Source organism: Mus pahari, chromosome X, assembly GCF_900095145.1.
Source record: "Mus pahari chromosome X, PAHARI_EIJ_v1.1, whole genome shotgun sequence".
NCBI classification, from domain to species: Eukaryota; Metazoa; Chordata; class Mammalia; order Rodentia; family Muridae; genus Mus; species Mus pahari.
In genome coordinates, this window is record NC_034613.1 from 1,722,760 (window position 1) to 1,743,254 (window position 20,495).

At 47.4% G+C, this 20,495-nt stretch overlaps 1 protein-coding gene across 3 annotated transcripts in view; it reads left to right on the forward strand.

The window, feature by feature from the left end:
• Cacna1f (calcium voltage-gated channel subunit alpha1 F) overlaps positions 1 to 17,064 on the forward strand; it is a 28,744-nt gene extending 11,680 nt beyond the window's left edge. For 2 of the 3 annotated variants that reach the window (XM_021188026.2, XM_021188027.2), the window contains exons 18-48: positions 701 to 746; positions 1,282 to 1,333; positions 2,032 to 2,179; positions 2,337 to 2,466; positions 3,061 to 3,120; positions 3,289 to 3,395; positions 3,482 to 3,569; positions 4,030 to 4,137; positions 4,238 to 4,290; positions 5,792 to 5,938; positions 7,254 to 7,455; positions 7,548 to 7,706; positions 8,498 to 8,608; positions 8,869 to 8,952; positions 9,721 to 9,741; positions 9,934 to 10,062; positions 10,353 to 10,418; positions 10,659 to 10,750; positions 11,434 to 11,593; positions 11,823 to 11,950; positions 12,202 to 12,298; positions 12,441 to 12,543; positions 12,821 to 12,922; positions 13,037 to 13,167; positions 13,385 to 13,528; positions 13,792 to 13,961; positions 14,622 to 14,729; positions 14,826 to 14,953; positions 15,039 to 15,151; positions 16,394 to 16,591; positions 16,834 to 17,064. In XM_021188026.2, coding sequence (XP_021043685.1) covers positions 701 to 746; positions 1,282 to 1,333; positions 2,032 to 2,179; positions 2,337 to 2,466; positions 3,061 to 3,120; positions 3,289 to 3,395; positions 3,482 to 3,569; positions 4,030 to 4,137; positions 4,238 to 4,290; positions 5,792 to 5,938; positions 7,254 to 7,455; positions 7,548 to 7,706; positions 8,498 to 8,608; positions 8,869 to 8,952; positions 9,721 to 9,741; positions 9,934 to 10,062; positions 10,353 to 10,418; positions 10,659 to 10,750; positions 11,434 to 11,593; positions 11,823 to 11,950; positions 12,202 to 12,298; positions 12,441 to 12,543; positions 12,821 to 12,922; positions 13,037 to 13,167; positions 13,385 to 13,528; positions 13,792 to 13,961; positions 14,622 to 14,729; positions 14,826 to 14,953; positions 15,039 to 15,151; positions 16,394 to 16,591; positions 16,834 to 17,064 — 3,616 coding nt within the window. Of the gene's footprint in view, positions 1 to 700; positions 747 to 1,281; positions 1,334 to 2,025; positions 2,180 to 2,336; positions 2,467 to 3,060; positions 3,121 to 3,288; positions 3,396 to 3,481; positions 3,570 to 4,029; positions 4,138 to 4,237; positions 4,291 to 5,791; positions 5,939 to 7,253; positions 7,456 to 7,547; positions 7,707 to 8,497; positions 8,609 to 8,868; positions 8,953 to 9,720; positions 9,742 to 9,933; positions 10,063 to 10,352; positions 10,419 to 10,658; positions 10,751 to 11,433; positions 11,594 to 11,822; positions 11,951 to 12,201; positions 12,299 to 12,440; positions 12,544 to 12,820; positions 12,923 to 13,036; positions 13,168 to 13,384; positions 13,529 to 13,791; positions 13,962 to 14,621; positions 14,730 to 14,825; positions 14,954 to 15,038; positions 15,152 to 16,393; positions 16,592 to 16,833 lie in introns of all 3 variants that reach the window. The other variant, XM_021188025.2, reaches the window with a different exon arrangement.
• Positions 17,065 to 20,495: the final 3,431 nt, after the last annotated feature.

Consider the following 20,495-nt stretch of genomic DNA (forward strand, 5'->3'; position numbering starts at 1 on the left):
TGGTCTACAGAGTGAGTTCCAGGACAGCCAGTCAAGACTACACAGAGAAACCCTGTCTCGAAAAACCAAAAAAAAAAAAAAAAAAAAAAAAAAAAGTAGTGAAGGAGCAGAAAACAGAACAAAGCAATAGTGAAAAATGAAAGCAAGCCTGGAGATACACCCCTCTATTCCCAACACTTGGAAGGCCAAGGCAGAAGGATAGGTACTTCAAGGCCAACATGGGCTCCATATTGAGACTGGATAGGAGATGAGGGTCAAGAAGATCGCTCCTTTGAAGTGGTGATGGTGTTAACCTATCTACAACAAAACATCCGGGCCTGCGACCTAGCTTAGAGGAAGAAAATGTACTTGTTTGAAGTTCTGGTTTCCATCCCCAGCACCATAACAAGTAACCACAAACCACCAGTGAGGCAGGGACGCAACCAGGAGGAAAATGGTAAGAAATGGGGTTACACGTTAGGAGGAATAAAAGAACCAGAATGGGGGAATTCTCGGTGAAGATGAGATTTTGGCTTTTGTTCTTGGTGATAGGCGTGGAAGTGTTAGGGCTCCAGTGACTCCTTCTGGGTGCTGTGAGGATAGACTATAGGCAGAACAGAAGCAGGAAGCCCCAAGAAAGGTCTGCCCTGACAGCAGTGCCCAGCCCAGCCTTCTCCATCCGTTACCACCTGCAGCAATGAGCCCTTATTTCCTTGAACAGAGAGAAGAGCAGTGAAGGAAACCCTCCACAGGAGAACAAAGTATTGGTGAGTTAGAAGCCTGGGTGTGCTGATGCATACCTTTGATCCCAGCACTTGGAAAACAGAAGCAGGGGAGTCTCTGAGTTTCAAATTAGCCTGCTGTACATAGTGAGTTCCAGGCAGCCTGGGCTAGAGAAGGAGACTCCGTCTTTTTTAAAGGGTGGAGGAGTTAAGAGCTGAGTACTTGCTGATCTCCTAAAGGACCTGAACTGATTCCCAGACCCATGTCAAGCGGATCACAACTACCTGCAACTCCAAGTCCAGGAGATCCAACGCCTCTGGCCTCCAGGGTCACCTGCATTCACATACGCATACCCACACGTGGATACCCATAATTGAAAATAATAAAGCTAAATCCCAAAGATAAAAGAAGCCTAGGGGTTGTCTCCCTCTTGTCCCCCATACCTATCAGTGTGGCATAGCTTTAACCCCATACTCTGACAATCTATTTCCATGTTATCCTGTCACTTCTACGCCTCCTTTGTGTCCATTGCCTGGTGTCTCTCCCACAGTCGATGACTTCCTATCTTCCTGTCTCCAGGTGCCTGGTGGAGAGAATGAGGACGCAGAGGGCGCAAGAAGTGAAGGAGCAGGCAAGTAGGCAGGTCAAATGGAAGTGACAGGGAGCATTGGGAAGAGAATGCAGGCAGAGAACTCCTGACCCCTAACAAAATCCTCTCTGGTCAGCAGACTCTTCCAAGGTCATCCTGAAGGCAGTAACACAGTGGCACCTGCCTGTAGTCTTAACACTCAGGAGAGGTAGTAGATTTAAGGACACCTTCTGCCAAATAGTGAGTTCCAGGTCAGCCTGCACTTTATTAGAGACACTTAATACTATCTCAAAAGATAAATAAATAAATAAATAAATAAATAAGGACTGGGGCTATGACTCAATGGTAAAGTGCTTGCACAGCTTGGGTAAGACAATCTGTACTGAAAACATAATTATTCTGAAATGAATGGATGGCCTTGGTTTGTAGCCAGCAACATTTGGGACATCAAGGTTAAACAAGAGAGATGGACATTTTATTTTACTATGGGCCTTCTCAGAGCCTTTGTTATCAAATCGTGTGTGTGCATATAACACTCACTAGGCACATTCACCAGGCTCTCACTGTGTCCCGGCACTGTTCTAAGAGCTGGGCATACCATTTTAAACAAAACAGATGGAAGATCCCTTCCACTGAGGAGCTGAGATTCTGGGCAGGAAATGAAAGCAACTCATCCTGTGTCGAGCACAGTGCCAGGAGCTTTCCATTGAGGTTTCTCATTGCTCTATCCCCAGCACCAGGCATGGAGGAAGAGGAGGAAGAAGAGGAGGAGGAGGAAGAGGAAAATGGTGCAGGACATGTGGAACTCTTACAGGAAGTGGTACCCAAGGAGAAAGTGGTACCCATCCCTGAAGGCAGTGCCTTCTTCTGCCTCAGCCAAACCAACCCGTGAGTGCTAGGAATGCCAGTAGGGCAGGGCAATAGGCTGGACAGGTGGGGAGTCCTGGAACTACCCAGGAGGCAATGGGCCACAGATGCATTCCCTTGGATCTCCCAGAAACCACTAATCCTGGTTTCTACTCACTGCCTTTTCTCCACTCCCCAGGCTTCGGAAGGCCTGCCACACGCTCATACATCACCATATCTTCACCAGTCTCATCCTAGTGTTCATCATCCTCAGTAGTGTGTCCCTGGCTGCTGAGGACCCCATCCGAGCTCACTCCTTCCGAAACCATGTGAGCCCATGTCAGGGGACTGGGAGGAGCTTACAGAGAGCATTCTCCTGGGCACAAAGCCAGAGTAAAGAGAGACCAGAAGACACCTCATTGGGTTGGGAAAGAGGATCAAAAATGGCAGATACAGTGCCAACAGCCATTTCCATACTCTGAGAAGTGTGGGACAGGGGATCAGGATTTGACTGGGGGGTGGGGTTAGGAGAAACATATTCACAGAGGTCAAACAGGCCAAGGACACTTATGTATTTGGGCAGACACAGAGGAGTCCTCATCTTGGCTGGCCAAACTTTTGGCGTGTATAAAAGTCTTTCCTGATGCGGAGGAGGGAAAGCAAGGCTTACAGTGAGAGGCGCACAAGCAAGCTGGCATGGTTGTTCCTGCCTAGATTTCTAGTCCTTGGGAGGCTGAAGCAGGAAGATCACTGCAACTCTGAGGCCAGCCTGGGCTGTAAAGTGATGCCTTGTGTCAGATAGATAGATAGATAGATAGATAGATAGATAGATAGATAGATAGATAGAGAAAAAGAGAGAGACATGCATGCCTACTGATCCCCATTAGTTATGACAGTGTTCCACCTCTTTCTTACGTCCCCAGATTCTGGGATACTTTGATTATGCCTTCACCTCCATTTTCACTGTGGAGATTCTACTAAAGGTGATCACTGAACTGTCAGCTATACCCTCAGTTGCCCCAGTCCATTTTCAGCCCACTCCCACCACCTGTCTCTCTAGTCTCTTCCTCCGCTCTTTCTCATCCCATCAGCTATATGGGATATGACCTCCCTCAGATTGGAGGTCTAACCCAATATATTATGATCCCTAGATGACAGTATTTGGGGCCTTCCTGCACCGAGGCTCTTTCTGCCGTAGCTGGTTCAATCTGTTGGATCTGCTTGTGGTCAGTGTGTCCCTCATCTCCTTCGGCATCCAGTGAGTGACATCTCCCCCTGCCCACCCCACTCCTCCCAGAACCAAGCCCAAGCCCTAATTAGGGCCTGAAAACTTCTACTCCCCAGCTCCAGTGCCATCTCAGTTGTGAAAATTCTCAGAGTCCTCCGAGTCCTGCGGCCTCTCCGAGCCATCAACAGAGCCAAGGGACTCAAGGTAAGCCCAGTTCACCCAAAACCACAGGACCCAGACCCTCGATCAGGATAACTGATTCAACTGACTATTGTATAAAGACATGACTGGCTGCATGCAGCCTGAACCCAACATGTAACCACATATTCTTGCCTATTGGCCATGTGGTCTGACCTATGTGCCTTACAAATGACTCTACCAATGGCCACATTTTTCTAATTCATGTTCTTGGCATATGACTACATATCCTTTTCTAGAAAACCCTTACTCCTTGTTGATACCATACATTCTATGGTCATAATAGCTATGGTGGATGCTATTCCACCATAGTGCCTTTTGACCATTTATTCCTGACCACACATCTCTGACTTGCAACCACATACCCCTGATCCAATCCCTTAAGCTACATTCATCACCCAAGTTCCCGTTACATGCTACGTATGGCCTGTGATGTCCATCAGTCATGTGTGTGGGTGTTTTGTAGCATGTGGTACAGTGTGTGTTCGTGGCCATCCGGACCATCGGAAACATCATGATTGTCACCACCCTCTTGCAGTTCATGTTCGCCTGCATTGGTGTTCAGCTCTTCAAGGTGAGGAAGATCCAAAGGTCCAAAGAGAGGTCCAGGCAAGGGTCGGGGGGGGGGGCGGTGTATGAAAGGTGAACCTGCTTGACACATTTCCTCCCTATAGGGAAAATTCTACAGTTGCACTGATGAGGCCAAACACACCCTGAAAGAATGCAAGTGAGTGTTTGAAGCCTCACCCTCTACTGAATCCAGAACCCCTCCCAAATCACATAGAGAAATCTAGACCTCTCTAAGGTCCCTGAAGCAGCTTACAGCCTCTTACCGAGAACTCTAAATGTCTTGCTTCCTGAAAGTCCCGAAGACCTTCAAATTTCCCTAAATGCCCCCCAAGATTATACCCAAGAACTCCCCTATTAATTGGAGAGGCCCTTGTATCTCGGCAAGCCCTCAAAGTCTCCCCATAACCCTTTCCCACATTTTTTTCAGTGTTACCTACATTCCTCCCCAGAACCTCTTGCAATTTCCTGCTCTGAATGCCAGCTTCCATCTAGAGATGTTTGTAGATGGAGGTGGTTTCAAGCAAAGACCATGAAGCCAGGAATCCCTAACTCAACCCCACTTCATGGAGCTTGGGGGCAGTGTTTCACTTTGTCTAGCCCTTGTTAGATCACATAACTAGGGATAAAGTGTCCCTTTCACAGGGCTGTTAAGAGAAGTAGAGAGGCAGCGCATGGAATATGTATACATAGCAAAGTGCCTGCATGGTGAGCTAGCACAGTGCCTGGTATAGAGTCAGTGCAAGGAAGCTTTGGCCACTTGGAGAACTACTTTCCCCTGGATGGCAAAAATGTTCAATGACAATGGTGACCGTGATATACCAACTGTGTTACAGAGATTGGTTTTGTTTGTTGTTGGTTTGTTGGCTGTTTTTCCTTTCTTGCTTGCTTGCTTTCTTGCATATTCACATATTTATTCATATGGGGAGTACTCATGCCACTGCACATGTGTGGAGATCAGAGAAGAACTTGAGAGAATTGGTTCTTTTCTTCCACCGTGTGAGTTCTGAGGGTTGGGTTAACATCATCAGGTTGGAAGCAAGGAACTTTATCCATTGAACCGTTTTGCTGGCCCTTGTTTGTTTTTTGAGCCTTGGTCTCAATATGTCTCAAGCCAGCCTTAAAACTCTCAAGATAGCTTTAAACTCACAAGTTTCCTGTCTTCTGCCACCTGAGTTTTGTTGGGATTATAAGCATGTGCCACTATGCCTGACTTGATTTGGTTTTTGTTTCTCTGTCTATTGTGAGACAACAGTCTCAGTATGTAGTCCTGGCTGACCTGGAACGTACATAGACCAGGCTGCCCTCAAATTTGCTAACCTCTTCCTGCCTGTGCCTCAGAAGTAATGGGGTTATAAACATGTGGACCACCATGAGTAACTGTCATTTATTGACTTACTCCATCTTTGTGGCAAATGGGAAATGGGTTCTGTTAGTGTTCTCATTTAAAAAAAAAATAGAGAGAGTGAAGGCAAAAACCAATTAGACAGAGATTGAATGTTTACAATAACCCAGCCAGGAAATCAAAGGGCAGGATGTGATGCCAAGCTGTCTAGGTACACCCCTATGCCCTGCTACATCCATAATAAAGACCCTAAACCCTTTGTCACCATTCCTCATTCCTCTTCCTCCCCCATCTAACCTGTCTACAACATCCGCAGGGGCTCCTTCCTCATCTACCCTGATGGAGATGTGTCACGACCTTTGGTCCGGGAGCGGCTTTGGGTCAACAGCGATTTCAACTTTGACAACGTCCTTTCAGCCATGATGGCCCTGTTCACTGTCTCTACCTTTGAAGGCTGGCCTGCGTGAGGGGCAGGGCCTTGGGAATGACAGGAAACTGGGCAAATGGGTCTAGATAATTTCTGGGGTCACCTGGGAATGGATGGGAGTGTGTCTTAGGGATGTAATGAAGGTCTCAACACTGGATAGGGTTTTCTTTCTTTCCTTTTTCCACTTTCCAATGCCTGGGAGTTGAACCCAGGTTTTATATATGCTAGGCAATGATATTCCATTAAGCTACATCTCTATGACCTATTTTCTTGAGTCAGGGTCTTACCATGTAGCCCACTTTGATCTCAACCTTATGATCCTCCTTCCCCATCCTCTTGAGTACTGAGATTCAGGTTTGTGCCATTGTACCCAGTTGGGTATAGCTTTCTAGAGACTGGTGAATGTGTTAGAAGCCTGGATGGGGATTTCCCAGAACCTTGCTAGGGATTTATTGGGACTTTGGAGAAAAGTGTCTAGAAACTGGGGAAAGGTTTCTGAGGGAATAGGTGAAACTCTTGGAAAGGCTAGGTGAGCATTACAAGGGGTTAAGTAGAAGATGGGGGAATTCAAAAGGGGTTCGCTTAGGAGATACAGTTCAGAAGTTTAACAAAGAGCAACAAAAGCTTTTGGGTATACTAGCTAAATATTTACTGGGGGATTTGAGCAGAACATTGGAGACTGTAGGATTGGGGTCCAAGATCTTTAGGAGCTTGTGGGGAGTTCTGGAGAACCACATTGGGGAGGTGCTCCAGGGCCTTACATAAGGGGATTAAAGGTCTACAGAAACATAGAGAATTTTGAAAGGTCATTGAAGGTCTGGATAGGTTTCTTTCTAGGACCGCATAGGAGTCTCTGGAGATTTCTGGGACAAAAAGTTTGGATCCTAGCCTACGTGGTTGAGTTCTGGGACTGCCAAGGCTACATGATGAGACCCTGTCTCAAAAAAAGGAAAATAGGGGGCTGAAGAGATGGCTCAGTGGTTAAGAGTACTGACTGCTCTTCCAGAAGACCCAGGTTCAATTCCCAGCACCCACATGGCAGCTCACAACTGTCTTTAACTCCCGTTCTGGGGGGGTCAGACACGCAGACATACATGGAGGCAAAACACCAATGCACATAAATAAATTTTTTTAAAAAGGAAAACAAACAAACAAACCAAAGATGTAGGCCCCTTTAAGCCTTGTGTGGGTCTCTTTGTGTATGTATAGAAGTCCAAAGTGATTGGGTTGTAAATTTAGGGGGGGTTGGAGATTTGGAGGGATGAATAAGATAAGTAGCCTAGAGGGAAGTTGGAGAGGGCTGGGAATACCTGAACATGCCCTCACTTCTAACTCCCACTGTCTCCCACAGGCTACTATACAAGGCCATAGATGCACACGCAGAAGATGAGGGCCCTATCTACAATTACCATGTGGAGATATCAGTATTCTTCATTGTCTACATCATCATCATCGCCTTCTTCATGATGAACATCTTTGTGGGCTTTGTTATCATCACATTCCGTGCCCAGGGAGAGCAGGAATACCAAAACTGTGAACTGGACAAAAACCAGGTGACCTCTCCCTCCTGACCCATGGCCACCAAACTGTCTCTCCTTGTCTTGGGAAGCTCCCATGCTCACCCATGCTCTATACCACTCTGCAGCGCCAGTGTGTAGAATATGCCCTCAAAGCTCAGCCACTCCGCCGATACATCCCTAAGAATCCTCATCAGTACCGCGTGTGGGCCACTGTGAACTCTGCTGCCTTTGAGTACCTCATGTTTCTGCTCATCCTGCTCAACACGGTTGCCCTAGCCATGCAGGTCTGCTGAACCCTCTATCTTGGTCATTGCCAGACATTTGTTCTCTTCACACAATCTCTTTGAGAGCTATTAGGAATGCATTAGGCTGCAAGTAACAAGCCTACACCCCCTTTCGAACTCCTCCCCCACCCCCGCACACATCTGCCTAACTGACAGAGCCTTAAGCACATTTGGAATTTTTCTTCAAATCTAAGGCCAAAGCCTGAATTCTGCTTTTAAAGATGCTGGAATGCGAAAGCAATGGTCCACGACTGTTGCAAGTTGTCACAGATTGTAAAACGCACTCCAGACTCGGATTCTAAGATGAAAAATGTCGTGCATCCTAGAGTCAGTGTAGTTTGCTTATTTGCCTCAAATGTTGAGGAACACTAATGTAGGTTGCCTTCCCATTGCTGGCCAGTGAGCCTGCTCTGCTGGTCTTCCTGCTACACCATTTCACTATAAGTTGATTGTTGCATTGTGGTCACAAAATAACTAACTAGTCCAGACATCAATACCACACCCAAGCAGAAAAAAAAAAAAAAGCAAGTTGCATCAAGCAGCAATTCTTGCATATTTTAATGATACAGTTTTTTTTTTCACTGAAGCTGTCAATCAGCAGGAGACTTATGTTGATGCTTCATTCCCAGAACAATCCTTGCCTTAATACAAGGTGCTCTGAGAATCAAGAACCAGTTTTGTCAGATACGGTGTTTCCAGTCCCCAGACTCCTCAGCTCAGGCCAGGGACTATGTGTTTGTGTGTAGGGTGTCTCTGCCTTAGGCTCTGTCCTCATCTGGTTTTTCCCATAGCACTATGAGCAGACTGCTCCCTTTAACTATGCCATGGACATCCTCAACATGGTCTTCACTGGCCTCTTCACCATTGAGATGGTGCTCAAAATCATCGCCTTTAAACCCAAGGTATGCCCTAGACCCACGCCCTACGAGGAAACTCCTTGGGGGAGGAAGCACATTCCATAGCCTGGCGGGGGCGAGGGAGGCTGGAGGATAGCAACCAATTAGTCATAAGACTAAATGGAGAGGGACCCAAGTACAGGCCATCTGTGGTCCAAGCCAGGCCCTGCCTCCTCAATACCATGTATCCATTATTGGTCCCCTACACGGACGGACGAGTCTGCTGGCTAAAAGAACACCACACACTGCTTTCCTCCTGTCTACAGCATTACTTTACGGATGCCTGGAATACGTTCGATGCTCTCATTGTAGTGGGCAGCGTAGTCGACATTGCCGTCACAGAAGTCAATGTGAGAACTGGGCTTTGTGCTAACCCCTCTATCCTCTCCCTAGAGCCTTGGGTAGGCAGCTCCCATTCGCATCCTCCCCAGTACTGGAGACTGAGCACTCCTCATTCTAGATCCATCTTTTTTTTTTTTTCTGAGTCCTCGCTGGGCTCTGCCAACGTATTCCCTACTCTAACCAGCTAACCAGCTCCCCGATTTCATTTTGCACCCTACCTAGTGGCTCTGCTACCTCCCCAAATCCCTTCCTTATTATTTCTGTTATCTTTTTCATTGTCTTGTCCCCATTCCATTGACTCCATCAACTCCATTGACATCTGCTTTGGCTCCATCACCTCTCTGACTACTTCGCTGGCTCCATATTGTTCACCAACTCCATCTTCCATACTGGCTCTTTCCCGGCTCTGTTATCACAACTGATTGCATCATTGGCTTCATCATTTCATCCGATGGGTACTACATGGTAATAACCTTGACGGACAATGCTGCCAATTGCATTTCTGCATCACTGTCCTCTCTGATGATCACCCATTGTTTCTCGTTTCCATGACGCTTTGCGCCATTGTGTCCTTCAATGTCTCTGCTCCACCATCTCCTTTACCTGGCCCCTACATTTCCACCCCATTAAAACTTTGTCTACAACCATCTTGATCTGCTACCATATAACCTTTCCCATGATCCCCTGAGTATGCACCATCATTTCTTCTTATTCATCTGGCCATATGATTACATCATCTCCTTTATCACCGCTGGTTTGTCCATATGTCCCACCAGAACGGAGGCCATCTTGGCGAGGTAGCTTCTCACCCCTAACAGGAATTTTTTTCAACCATTCCTCCCAGCCCAAGAGTCCCTAGAAATGTCCCCTGACCACTCTTGGGCCTGAGGTCTGAGAGATTTGGGGACTGGGAGGGCCAAGGCATGAGGGAAATAAAAGTTACTAGAGCTGGTGTAAACTGAGCGCCCTCACTACATCCCTAACTCCAGAGTTCAGAGGACAGCTCCCGCATATCTATCACATTCTTTCGCCTCTTCCGAGTCATGAGGCTGGTCAAGCTTCTGAGTAAGGGGGAGGGGATCCGCACACTGCTCTGGACATTCATCAAGTCTTTCCAGGTAAGTCCCCACTCAGAACTACAGTTCCCAGTCTTCCATAGCATTTTCGACCTACTGTTTTCAACTTTCTCTTTCTCTGCACTCTCAATTCCTAACATGCCTCTAGCTTCGCTGACTTTACCCTATTCTATTTAATAGTGTGTCCACATTTGGGAGACACATGTAATTCAGGAAACTTTGAGTATAGACTACATCTCCCAGCAGGCCCATGTTAGGGAAGAGGAGTGCATTCTGGGATTTATAGTTCTCTGGCTGCACCTGAACTATCTATCCCCTTCCCACTCTCCCAGGCCTTGCCCTATGTGGCACTTCTCATAGCAATGATATTCTTCATCTATGCAGTCATCGGCATGCAGGTAAGTGGAGACCCTAGAGAATAATCCTTCTGTCTGAGAGACTTGGTAGGAATAGCCCCAGTGTGGGGATGGAGGGGCAGAAAGATAGACAAACTAGATGACCCTGGGTAAGTCTGTATATGTAAAATGGGCTCATTAATAATTGCTTTCAAGATTATAAGGATCCCTTAGGTATTAGGAAATATGAAGTGGATGGGAACATAGGTTCACTCCCAGCACACAGCCTCTGTATGTCTATAGATGTTTGGCAAGGTGGCTCTTCAGGACGGCACGCAGATAAATCGAAACAACAATTTCCAGACCTTTCCTCAGGCTGTGCTGCTTCTGTTCAGGTGATAAACTCCTCCTTCCCTGTTACATTGGCCCTCAAAATACCTAGGGTACTCAAGCACCCACTGTGGGCCCCCAAGATGCCTAAGCTATAGAAATATCAGGGCAACCCGAGTTCCACATAAGCCTTTTCTGGCTGTGATCTGAGAGGGTCTTTCAAAATATTCTAGTCTAATCCATTCTTTTTCTGGCTGTAAGATGTGGCCCCTTTTTAGGCCACAGAGCCCTAATCTGTAAGAGACATTCTCTGACTGTCATTATCATGGTCATGCTAGTTGCAGTGTTGAAATGGATGCTGATGTGATAGTTCAGCAAGTAAAGGCATCCGCTGCCAAGCCTGGCAACCTGAGCTCCCTTCCCAGAATGCACATGATGATAAAAGAAAAGACTTCCACAGGTTGCCCCCACCCCGTGTGTGTGTGTGTGTGTGTGTGTGTGTGTGTGTGTGTGTGTGTGTGTATCTATCTGTCTGTCTGTTGTCTTTGTCTCTCTCTGTCTCTGTCTCTCCATCTCTCTCTCACGTACACACGCACACGCGCACGCGCACACACACAGTAAATAAATGCAAAATGGAGCCCCTGATAAAAGTAGGCTATCTTCTCCCTTCCCTAGACCCCCACACCTGTACTTGACATGACTTTATAGCCCTTCTTTCAGAATACCACCCCTCTGTGAACCTCCCCAGGTGTGCCACTGGTGAAGCCTGGCAAGAGATAATGCTAGCCAGCCTTCCGGGAAATCGATGTGACCCTGAGTCTGACTTTGGCCCAGGGGAGGAATTTACCTGTGGTAGCAGTTTTGCCATTGTCTACTTTATCAGCTTCTTCATGCTCTGTGCCTTCCTGGTAAGAACCATTTTCCCACAGCCACTGTGGTTGCCATGGGAACTGGCCCTGAGTGCTTCAGAGATATCCAAATGGATTGAGCAGCCCAGCTCTTGACAACATTGCCCCAACGATATGGTCAACCAAGGAGCTTGTGCCCCAATGACCATATAAGATCATCCCAGCCCCTATCCACCACCCCCCAAACCCAGCTCTGTCCCTTTACTTAACTCTGCTCATTGACCCACAGATTATAAATCTCTTTGTGGCTGTAATCATGGATAACTTTGATTACCTAACCAGAGATTGGTCTATCCTGGGACCCCACCACCTTGATGAATTCAAGAGGATCTGGTCTGAATATGACCCCGGAGCCAAGTATACCCTCTAATGTCTTACCTAGAATCCTAGGGATAGTGTGCTGCCCTCCAAGGCCCCTAGTTCCAGAACTTCATATTCACACATTTCATCACCCATCAATAAAGAGGTTTCTACTGCCCCATCCTCTGCCCACCCCATATGTGCTCTCCCCTCAAAGCCTTAAGGTGTTGGTATGGGAGGTAATGATTTGCTGGGGGTGGGGCTTAGGGAAGACTGTTGATCCAGTGACACCTCTCTGACTGCCCCAGGGGCCGCATCAAGCACTTGGATGTGGTTGCCCTGCTGAGACGCATCCAGCCCCCATTGGGATTCGGAAAGCTATGCCCACACCGAGTGGCCTGCAAGGTCTGTTTGCCTGCCCACCCATTCACCTGCAAATCTCCAAGAAGGCTCTATACTCTATGGGAAAGGAAAGGGATTTGCTTTTGGTAGAGATGTATACCTCACATTTTCCCAGAGTGGGTTTTTATGTCTCTGGTGTTTCTAGAGACTCGTGGCAATGAATGTGCCCCTCAACTCAGATGGAACAGTGACATTCAACGCTACACTCTTTGCCCTGGTGCGGACATCCCTGAAGATCAAGACAGAAGGTGTGGGCAAAGGGAGGGGCTGGAGTGACATGAGCCCTGGGGAGGGTTGAGGGAACAAATGCAAAGAATGACAGACTTGCCTCTCCTAAGTCTGAACCTCAAATGGCTGACTGGCTTCTCCAGGCCAGCTTCCATACCTTAGCTGATAGGAATGAAGTGACGCTGCAGGTGAAACTTCAAAGCAAAGCCCTGCCCACCCACCCACCCACCCCCAGCAGCAATGAAGAGCAACTTCTGCACTTCTGTTTCCCCTGCCCCATACTCTCCTACCTTGCAGGGAACCTAGATCAAGCCAACCAGGAGCTTCGGATGGTCATCAAAAAGATCTGGAAGCGGATAAAGCAGAAATTGTTGGATGAGATCATCCCTCCTCCCGATGGTGAGCTGCCCATTCCCCCCTCCCCAGCTCCTTAACTCTCTGCCCAGATTATTGCTGGTAAGCAGTAGCAGTGTACAGGACCCCTGTGTAACTTTGCCCTCTTTCTTGCCCCAGAGGAGGAGGTCACTGTGGGAAAATTCTATGCCACATTCCTGATCCAAGATTATTTCCGAAAATTCCGGAGAAGGAAAGAAAAGGGGCTGCTAGGAAGAGAGGCCCCAACGAGCACATCCTCTGCCCTCCAGGTCTGAAGGGCAGGGCCCTGGGTGGCCATGTGTATAGAGGCTGACCTCCCTCATGATCTCCTGAAACCCATGTCACAAAGAAAGAAATAGCCCCGGCACACACACACACACACACACACACACACACACACACACACACACATGGGAAGCAAGCTGATGGTAGGGCACTTTAGAGCAGGGGCTACCAATTTCCTTCTTTTTCCATCTATCCCCACAGGCTGGTCTAAGGAGCCTACAGGACTTGGGGCCTGAGATCCGTCAGGCCCTCACCTACGACACTGAGGAAGAAGAGGAAGAGGAAGAGGCAGTGGATCAGGAGGTTGAGGAAGAGGAAGCTGAGAACAACCCAGAAACATGCAAAGTGAGGACAAGTTTTTTACTCCCCTCCAAAGCCCTTGACTGGAAAAACATTCCCTCAAACCCCTAATTGAATTCCATACTGTGTCTGGGAGAAGCCTCCTCTACAATGGAAACCTATTCAATACCTATCACTGGCTGTTGGAAAACAAGACCCAGATTCAGCCCATAGGGAGTGATGTTCCCTGTGGACCAGTGAGGGAAACACTGATCAAGTAACTTAGCCATTACATTGATGAAACACTAAAGCCAAATGACTCTCCACAGGACTCCATAGACTCCCAGGCCCAATCTCGATGGAACTCTAGGATTTCGGTGTCTCTACCTGTTAAAGAGAAACTTCCAGATTCTCTCTCAACTGGGCCTAGTGATGATGATGGACTGGTTCCCAACTCCAGGCAGCCCAGTGTGATACAGGCTGGATCCCAACCCCACAGGTATGGTCGAGCATCTGCAGAAGGTCGTGAGAATGGAGAAAAATTAGACACTATATTGGGTGACATAGGAGAAGAGCTAGTGACCTTCAAGAAGAAATTTGGGAAGGAAAGGTGTGTTTCAAGGGCTCAAATGAGCGTCACATGTGGTGGGTTGGCCACAGCAGTGATGTCAGTACTCAAGAGACAGAGGCAGGGGAATCCAGAATGTAAGGCCGTCCTTGGTTATATAGTGAGTTTGAGACCCTATTTTTTTTAAAAAAAAAAAAAGACCAAGACAAATCAAGGGCTAATAGGAATAGAGGGTAACACGAGAAATATGAAAAAGAGAATAACAAAAAAATATGAGAAATACAGTACAAAAGATTAACACAAATCACGGATGGTGACATATGCCTTCAATCCCAGCACTCAAGATGCAGAAGCAAACAGTTATCTGTGAGTTCAAGGCCAGCCTGGTCTATGTAGTAAAGTCCAGGTCATCCAGGACTACATAGTTAGACCCTGTCTACAAGTAAATGTAAATCCTAGTGTTTGTACAGGGGATGGGGCAAGCATGGGATGAGAGGAACATGGAGCCTAGGATCAGCTATTGGGGGGTCAGGACCTAGTCTAACTAATATGCATCATTTTTTTAAAATTTTTTTTGTATCATTTCTCCAGGAGAAGCTCTGGGGTTTTCATGTTCACTATTCCAGAAGAAGGGAGTATTCAGCTCAAGGGAACTCAAGGGCAGGACAGTCAGAATGAGGAACAGGAAGTCCCTGACTGGTACACATATGGGCCATGCAGGGGAGGGCAGGAGTGTTGGTACCCCAACTCTGAATCCCAGACCTGAGCTCACTGCCAGCTCCGCCTTCTCCACAGGACTCCTGACCTAGATGAGCAGGCCGGGACTCCCTCGAACCCAGTCCTTTTACCACCTCACTGGTCCCAGCAACATGTAAACGGGCACCATGTGCCACGCCGACGTTTGCTACCCCCTACACCTGCAGGCAAGCAGAAAAATCGACCCTATGGAACTCTAAGGGCTAACAGAACAGAACAGAAGAGGGATTGCCATTGTCCTTTGTCCATCAGGTCGGAAGCCCTCCTTCACCATCCAGTGTCTGCAACGCCAAGGCAGTTGTGAAGATTTACCCATCCCAGGCACCTACCATCGTGGACGGACCTCGGGACCAGGCAGGGCTCAGGTGAGGAAAAGAGATGCTGTGGCCTTTGGGGAAATAGCATCTTAGGCTGAACTTTACAAACATACTACATTTCAGGGCCTTCAGAAGAATGGGGCATTTGAAGGAACACACATAATCTCCACTGTACTTGTGAAATGGCTTTGCTGTCCCCACTTTACGGGAGGTCACTGAAGCTCAGAGTCTATCTACCCATGGTCACATAGCTAGTATACAGTACAACTGGCACTTTTACAATATTTAGTATTTATTTGTTCATTTATCAATTTTTGTATGTGTATATGTGTCTTTGTGTGTCTGTGTGCATGTTGTGTGTGTATGGATACACTTCCCCATGGGAGTGCGCAGAGTCCAGAAGAGAGTATCAGGGCCCTCCTCTCCCTCTGTCTCTCCACATATTACTTTGAAGTAATGGCTCACATTTTCTTGGCTAGGCGGAAAGCCAGCAAGCATTAGTGATCCACCTGCCTCTGCTTTCCTTACTGTTAGGGTTACAGGCATGCGTGGGAGGCCTGGATTGCTCCATGGGTCATGGGTGCTTGGATTTGAACTCTAGTTCCCATGCTTGTGCAGAAAGTGCCCATGGCTGCTCATTCCCCTCTCTGCTCCCACAGTTGACATTTAAATCCAGGTTTTAGAGTCCTCTATGACGGCGCATACCTGCAATCCTCTCACTTGGGAAGTAGGTATAGGAGGATCAAGACTTCAAAGTTATTCTCAGCTACCTATGGAGTTGAGGGTAGCCTGAGCTACATGAGAACTCTGTTTCAAAAGAACCAAAACATCTACATGGGGTGGTTTGTGTCTGTAATCCCAGCCCTTGTAAGACAGGAGAATCGCTGAAAAATTTAGGCCAACCTGGGCAACATAGTAAATTACAGGCCTTGATAATAGAGCAAGGCTCTATCTTAGATAGATAGATAGATAGATAGATAGATAGATAGATAGATAGATAGATAGATTACACGTGATGCATGCAAACAGACACTTTCTATACTCTGACATAAACTCAAGTATGGAGCTAGGGATGTAGCTCAGTAGCAGATCATTTGCTTGGCATGTTTATGGCTCTGGCTTTGATCTCCACAAATAAAGAAGGCTTTTTTTTTGTCCTCTGATTTACACCTATCCATGTGAGTCCAGTTGTGTCTACTAGAGGAGAGGAACAGAACTGACAAGAGTGAATAGAAGACTCTCATACTCAACCAATCCTTGCCCATCTGGTGTCTATTTATTCTGACCCAGGGTTCCTGGGCAGCCCCTCCTCAGAAGGGTCGACTGCTATATGCCCCCCTGTTGTTGGTGGAGGAATCTACAGTGGGTGAAGGATACCTTGGCAAACTTGGTGGCCCACTGCGTACCTTCACCTGTCTGCAAGTGCCTGGAACTCATTCGAATCCCAGCCACCGCAAGAGGGGCAGTGCTGACAGTTTGGTGGAGGCTGTGAGTCCAGATGGGTGTGGGGAAAGGGGCTTCGGTGGTAGGGGCAGAGGTGGGAGCTGAGAGCCGAGGACCAAGAGTGGCCAGACTCTAGGTTGAGCATGTGGAAATTCCTCTTCTTGGCATACTGTACTTGACCTTGTCCCCCTGCTAGCTGCATGCGTGTCATTTATTCAGTGACCTGCACTGTGCACATTGTGCCATGGATCAACACTAATCCTACTTTGACCACGCCCCCCTCCCAGGTGCTCATCTCCGAAGGCCTAGGTCTGTTTGCCCAAGACCCACGATTTGTGGCCCTGGCCAAGCAGGAGATTGCAGATGCATGTCACCTGACCCTGGATGAGATGGACAGTGCTGCCAGTGACCTGCTGGCACAGAGAACCACCTCCCTTTACAGTGATGAAGAATCTATTCTCTCCCGCTTTGATGAAGAGGACCTGGGAGATGAGATGGCCTGTGTCCATGCCCTCTAAATCCTTACCCCTCATCTACTGCTCAATAAACGCCCTGCCCTTCCTTCCCCCAGAGGGAGGCAGGCATGGACCACACACATTGCTGAATCTTAGTATCTTTGCACTGGCAGTCTGGACCAGCCCAACAGCTTCTATCCATCCCTTATTGCATCCCTGAGCCACTGCCCACACATGAGTATTTCCAGAAACCAGGACAGCTAGGCCTGATTATTCGGCGTCAGGGAAGGAGGGAGGAGGTGGAGGAGAAAGCGACAGCAGCCAAAAAAAGCTGGAGACAGGGTGGAGGTGCGGGGAGAAGGAGGGCACTGGGCAGAAAAGAGGAAGGAAAGAGAAGAGATACTGTCTGGATAGTAAGGAAAGGAAGAGATGTCACAGGGGGTCGATTGGATCAGTGCAAAGGACAGGCTGTAGAAGAGCCTTGACAGAGCAAAGGCCTAGAGGCTGGAGCTGACCTGGAGGTTTCAGCAGCCGCGTCTCTGCGTAGCATCAAGAACTTCAGGGATGTTAAATTAGTATCATAAGTGTCTCCCATTTCCCACCTCTACCTGAGAAAGGCAAGAAAAGTCTAAATCCATTGGTAGACAAGATGACAGCTCACGGTGGTGCCTCTAGCTCCGTGGAACCCGTTCCGAGTCCCTACTCCCTTGGTCCTCCTGAAACACCTGAGAGTCATTCCCTCCCCCACCCAGATGCACGAGCTCTTCCTCCTGTTTCTTGCTCTGCCTTTGGGGTCTCATTCACTCAAGGAAAGTGTATCGGGCATTTAGTGTGTGCCAGGCACCTTGCTGGTTTCCCTCAGAGCAAACTGGGGTGACTTAGACATATGACAGGATTTATCCAAAGTGAGAGTCAGTTCCACTCCACAGGAATTGAAAGTAGCACAGCAAATGATGCCAAATGGGACCACCACTGGGGAGCGTCTGAAGTAGATCCCTCCTCATTCTCGAGACAGGCAGTTCTTACTTCTGTCTCTTGAGCCAACCAAGCCAGGAAATTTGAGGGAAGCCACAATCAAAGACTGGGACTCAAACTCAGTTACACAGGGCCTTGAAACAAAGGCTTGGAGTAGTTGGGCTAATGTCTGGTGAAAGGGCAGGGCAGAAGCATAGAGTCCACTAAAAACTAAGGTTGGGGGCCCTACCATGCAGTCCTGAATGCTAGGCTCTAAAAGCACGGGGAACCATAGGAAGGCATCGAGTAAGGGAGTGACACAGTTAACTGTGCATTTTAAATAGATGCTCTGGTGGTATGCTGAAAACAGAATGGAGGGGAAGAGACTGGAGATGCTAAAATTAGCAGAAACGATGGTTACCTTAGCCAGGGAAGTTAAAGAGGGAAATGGTGAGAAGTCAATGGCTTACAAAATAGTAAAATGAACCCTATGCTAAATGCACTATAGTTGATTAACTTTTGGGGTTTGGGGGGCGCTGGGGGAGGTTAAGACAGGGTTTCTCTGTGTATAGCCTTGGCTGTTCTGGAACTCACTCTGTAGACTTGGCTGGCCTCAAATTCACAGAGATCCACCTGCTTCTGCCTCCTGAGTGCTGGAATCAAAGGCGTGTGCCACCATCACCTGGCAATTATCTTTTTTTAACCAGCACAATCATATACATAGTATTTTAAAACATTTTACATCTCCAACATCAAACAGGAGTAAATATTAGAAATGAGATTCAAACAACCAAGAGCCAAAACTGAAACAATTGGGAAGTATCTATTATATACTTGTGGTTTTTTAAAATAAATATGGGAGCCAGGTATGGTGGCACATACCTTTAATCCTAGCATTCTGGAGGCAAAGGCAGGCAGATCTCTATAAGTTCAAGGCCAGCCTAATCTATACAGAGTGAATTCCAGGACAACCAGGGCTATAGAGAGAAACCCTGTCTCAGAAAAATAAAATAAAATAGAATAGAATAGAATAGAATAAAATAAAATAAAATACAGGGGCTAGGGGAGATACCTCAGAAGATAAAAGTGATGGCCAAGCCTGGAGACCTGAGTTGGATCCACAGGACCAACGTGGTGGGGAGAACTGACTTCCAAAAGCTGTCTTCTGACTTCAACTTGTGCACCCACACATACACACAGTAAATAATTAAATGTAAAGAAAAGTATAAAAGCCAGAGCTAGCTGGACAGGAGTGGTACACACCTTTAGTCCCAGCACTTGGGAAGCAGAGGCAGGCAGATCTCTATGAGTTCAAGGCCAGCCTGGTCTACACAGTGAATTCCAGGACATCCAAGGCTACCGAGACAAACCCTGTCTCAGAGAGAAAAAAAAAAAAAACAAAAGCCAGAGCTCACACGATGCAGAGATAACATGCCAGCATCTGGCCAGTGAAGGAAAAAGAATAAGCTGAGGATAAGGTCATCCTCAGCTGCCTGTGAAGGTCATGGCCAGCCTCAGGCTAAATGAAATCCTATCACCTTTAGTCCCAGCATTTGGGAGGCAGAGGCAGGGGGATTTCTGAGTTTGAGGCCAGCCTGGTCTACAGAGTGAGTTCCAGGACAGCCAGGGCTACACAGAGAAACCCTGTCTCGAAAAAACAAACAAACAAACAAACAAATGGTATCCAGTCAAATGTTTCCAAATTCAAGCAACAGAGGGGTATAAAATGGTGATTTTAATCTCCACTACATTTTTTCCCTTGCATTTTGTAAAATGGCAATCATCACTGAGCGTGGTGGACCTAGTTTTAGTATCATGAAAGAAGGTAGTCCGTTAAGAGACAGCCGTACTCACACAGTGAGATGAGAGAACCTATCTGGCAGGTCATCCTCTCATTCCCACACCTATACAGGATTGCCCCTCCCCTTCCCTCCGTCCCTCTCTCTATGCTAAATAAATGTATTGTTAAAAGAAAGGGAGCTATCACACAATAAATACATGTATTTTTAAAAGAGGGCCAAGGAATAAACAGAAGGTATATAATTTGACCAAGAAGAAGAGAAAAAAAATGAGATGGTTAGAGTTTGGATGTGCTTAAAATGCAGGTTTTCCAAAAGGAACCCTCTAGACCTTGAACTGTCTTTAAACTGTGGAGACGTTTAAACTGCAAGGACTCTGAACAGTGTGCCATTACCTAGCTGTGTGACCTTGTGCAAGTCACTTAATCTCTCTGGAGACTCATTTTCCTCATCTGTAAAAACAGGACTAATAGTCACTGCTACATAGGGATTAAATGAGCGAACACACTTAACAAACAGCACTCAGGTTGGCAAATGTCATCCGGTAGAACTGAGCGGTCCTCTTACCTCTCCCCGCCCCCCCCCCCAGAGCTACCTGTTTTCTAAAAAGACCCTTCGCTCTGAGACCCACAGTCTCTAGCCTCCCGAATGGAATGGCCGCAGGCGAGCTGGGGCGGGCAAGGGGTATGGGGGGGGGAGCCATGGTGCGCAGGCGCTCACTCAAAAGATAGGCAGGGTGCA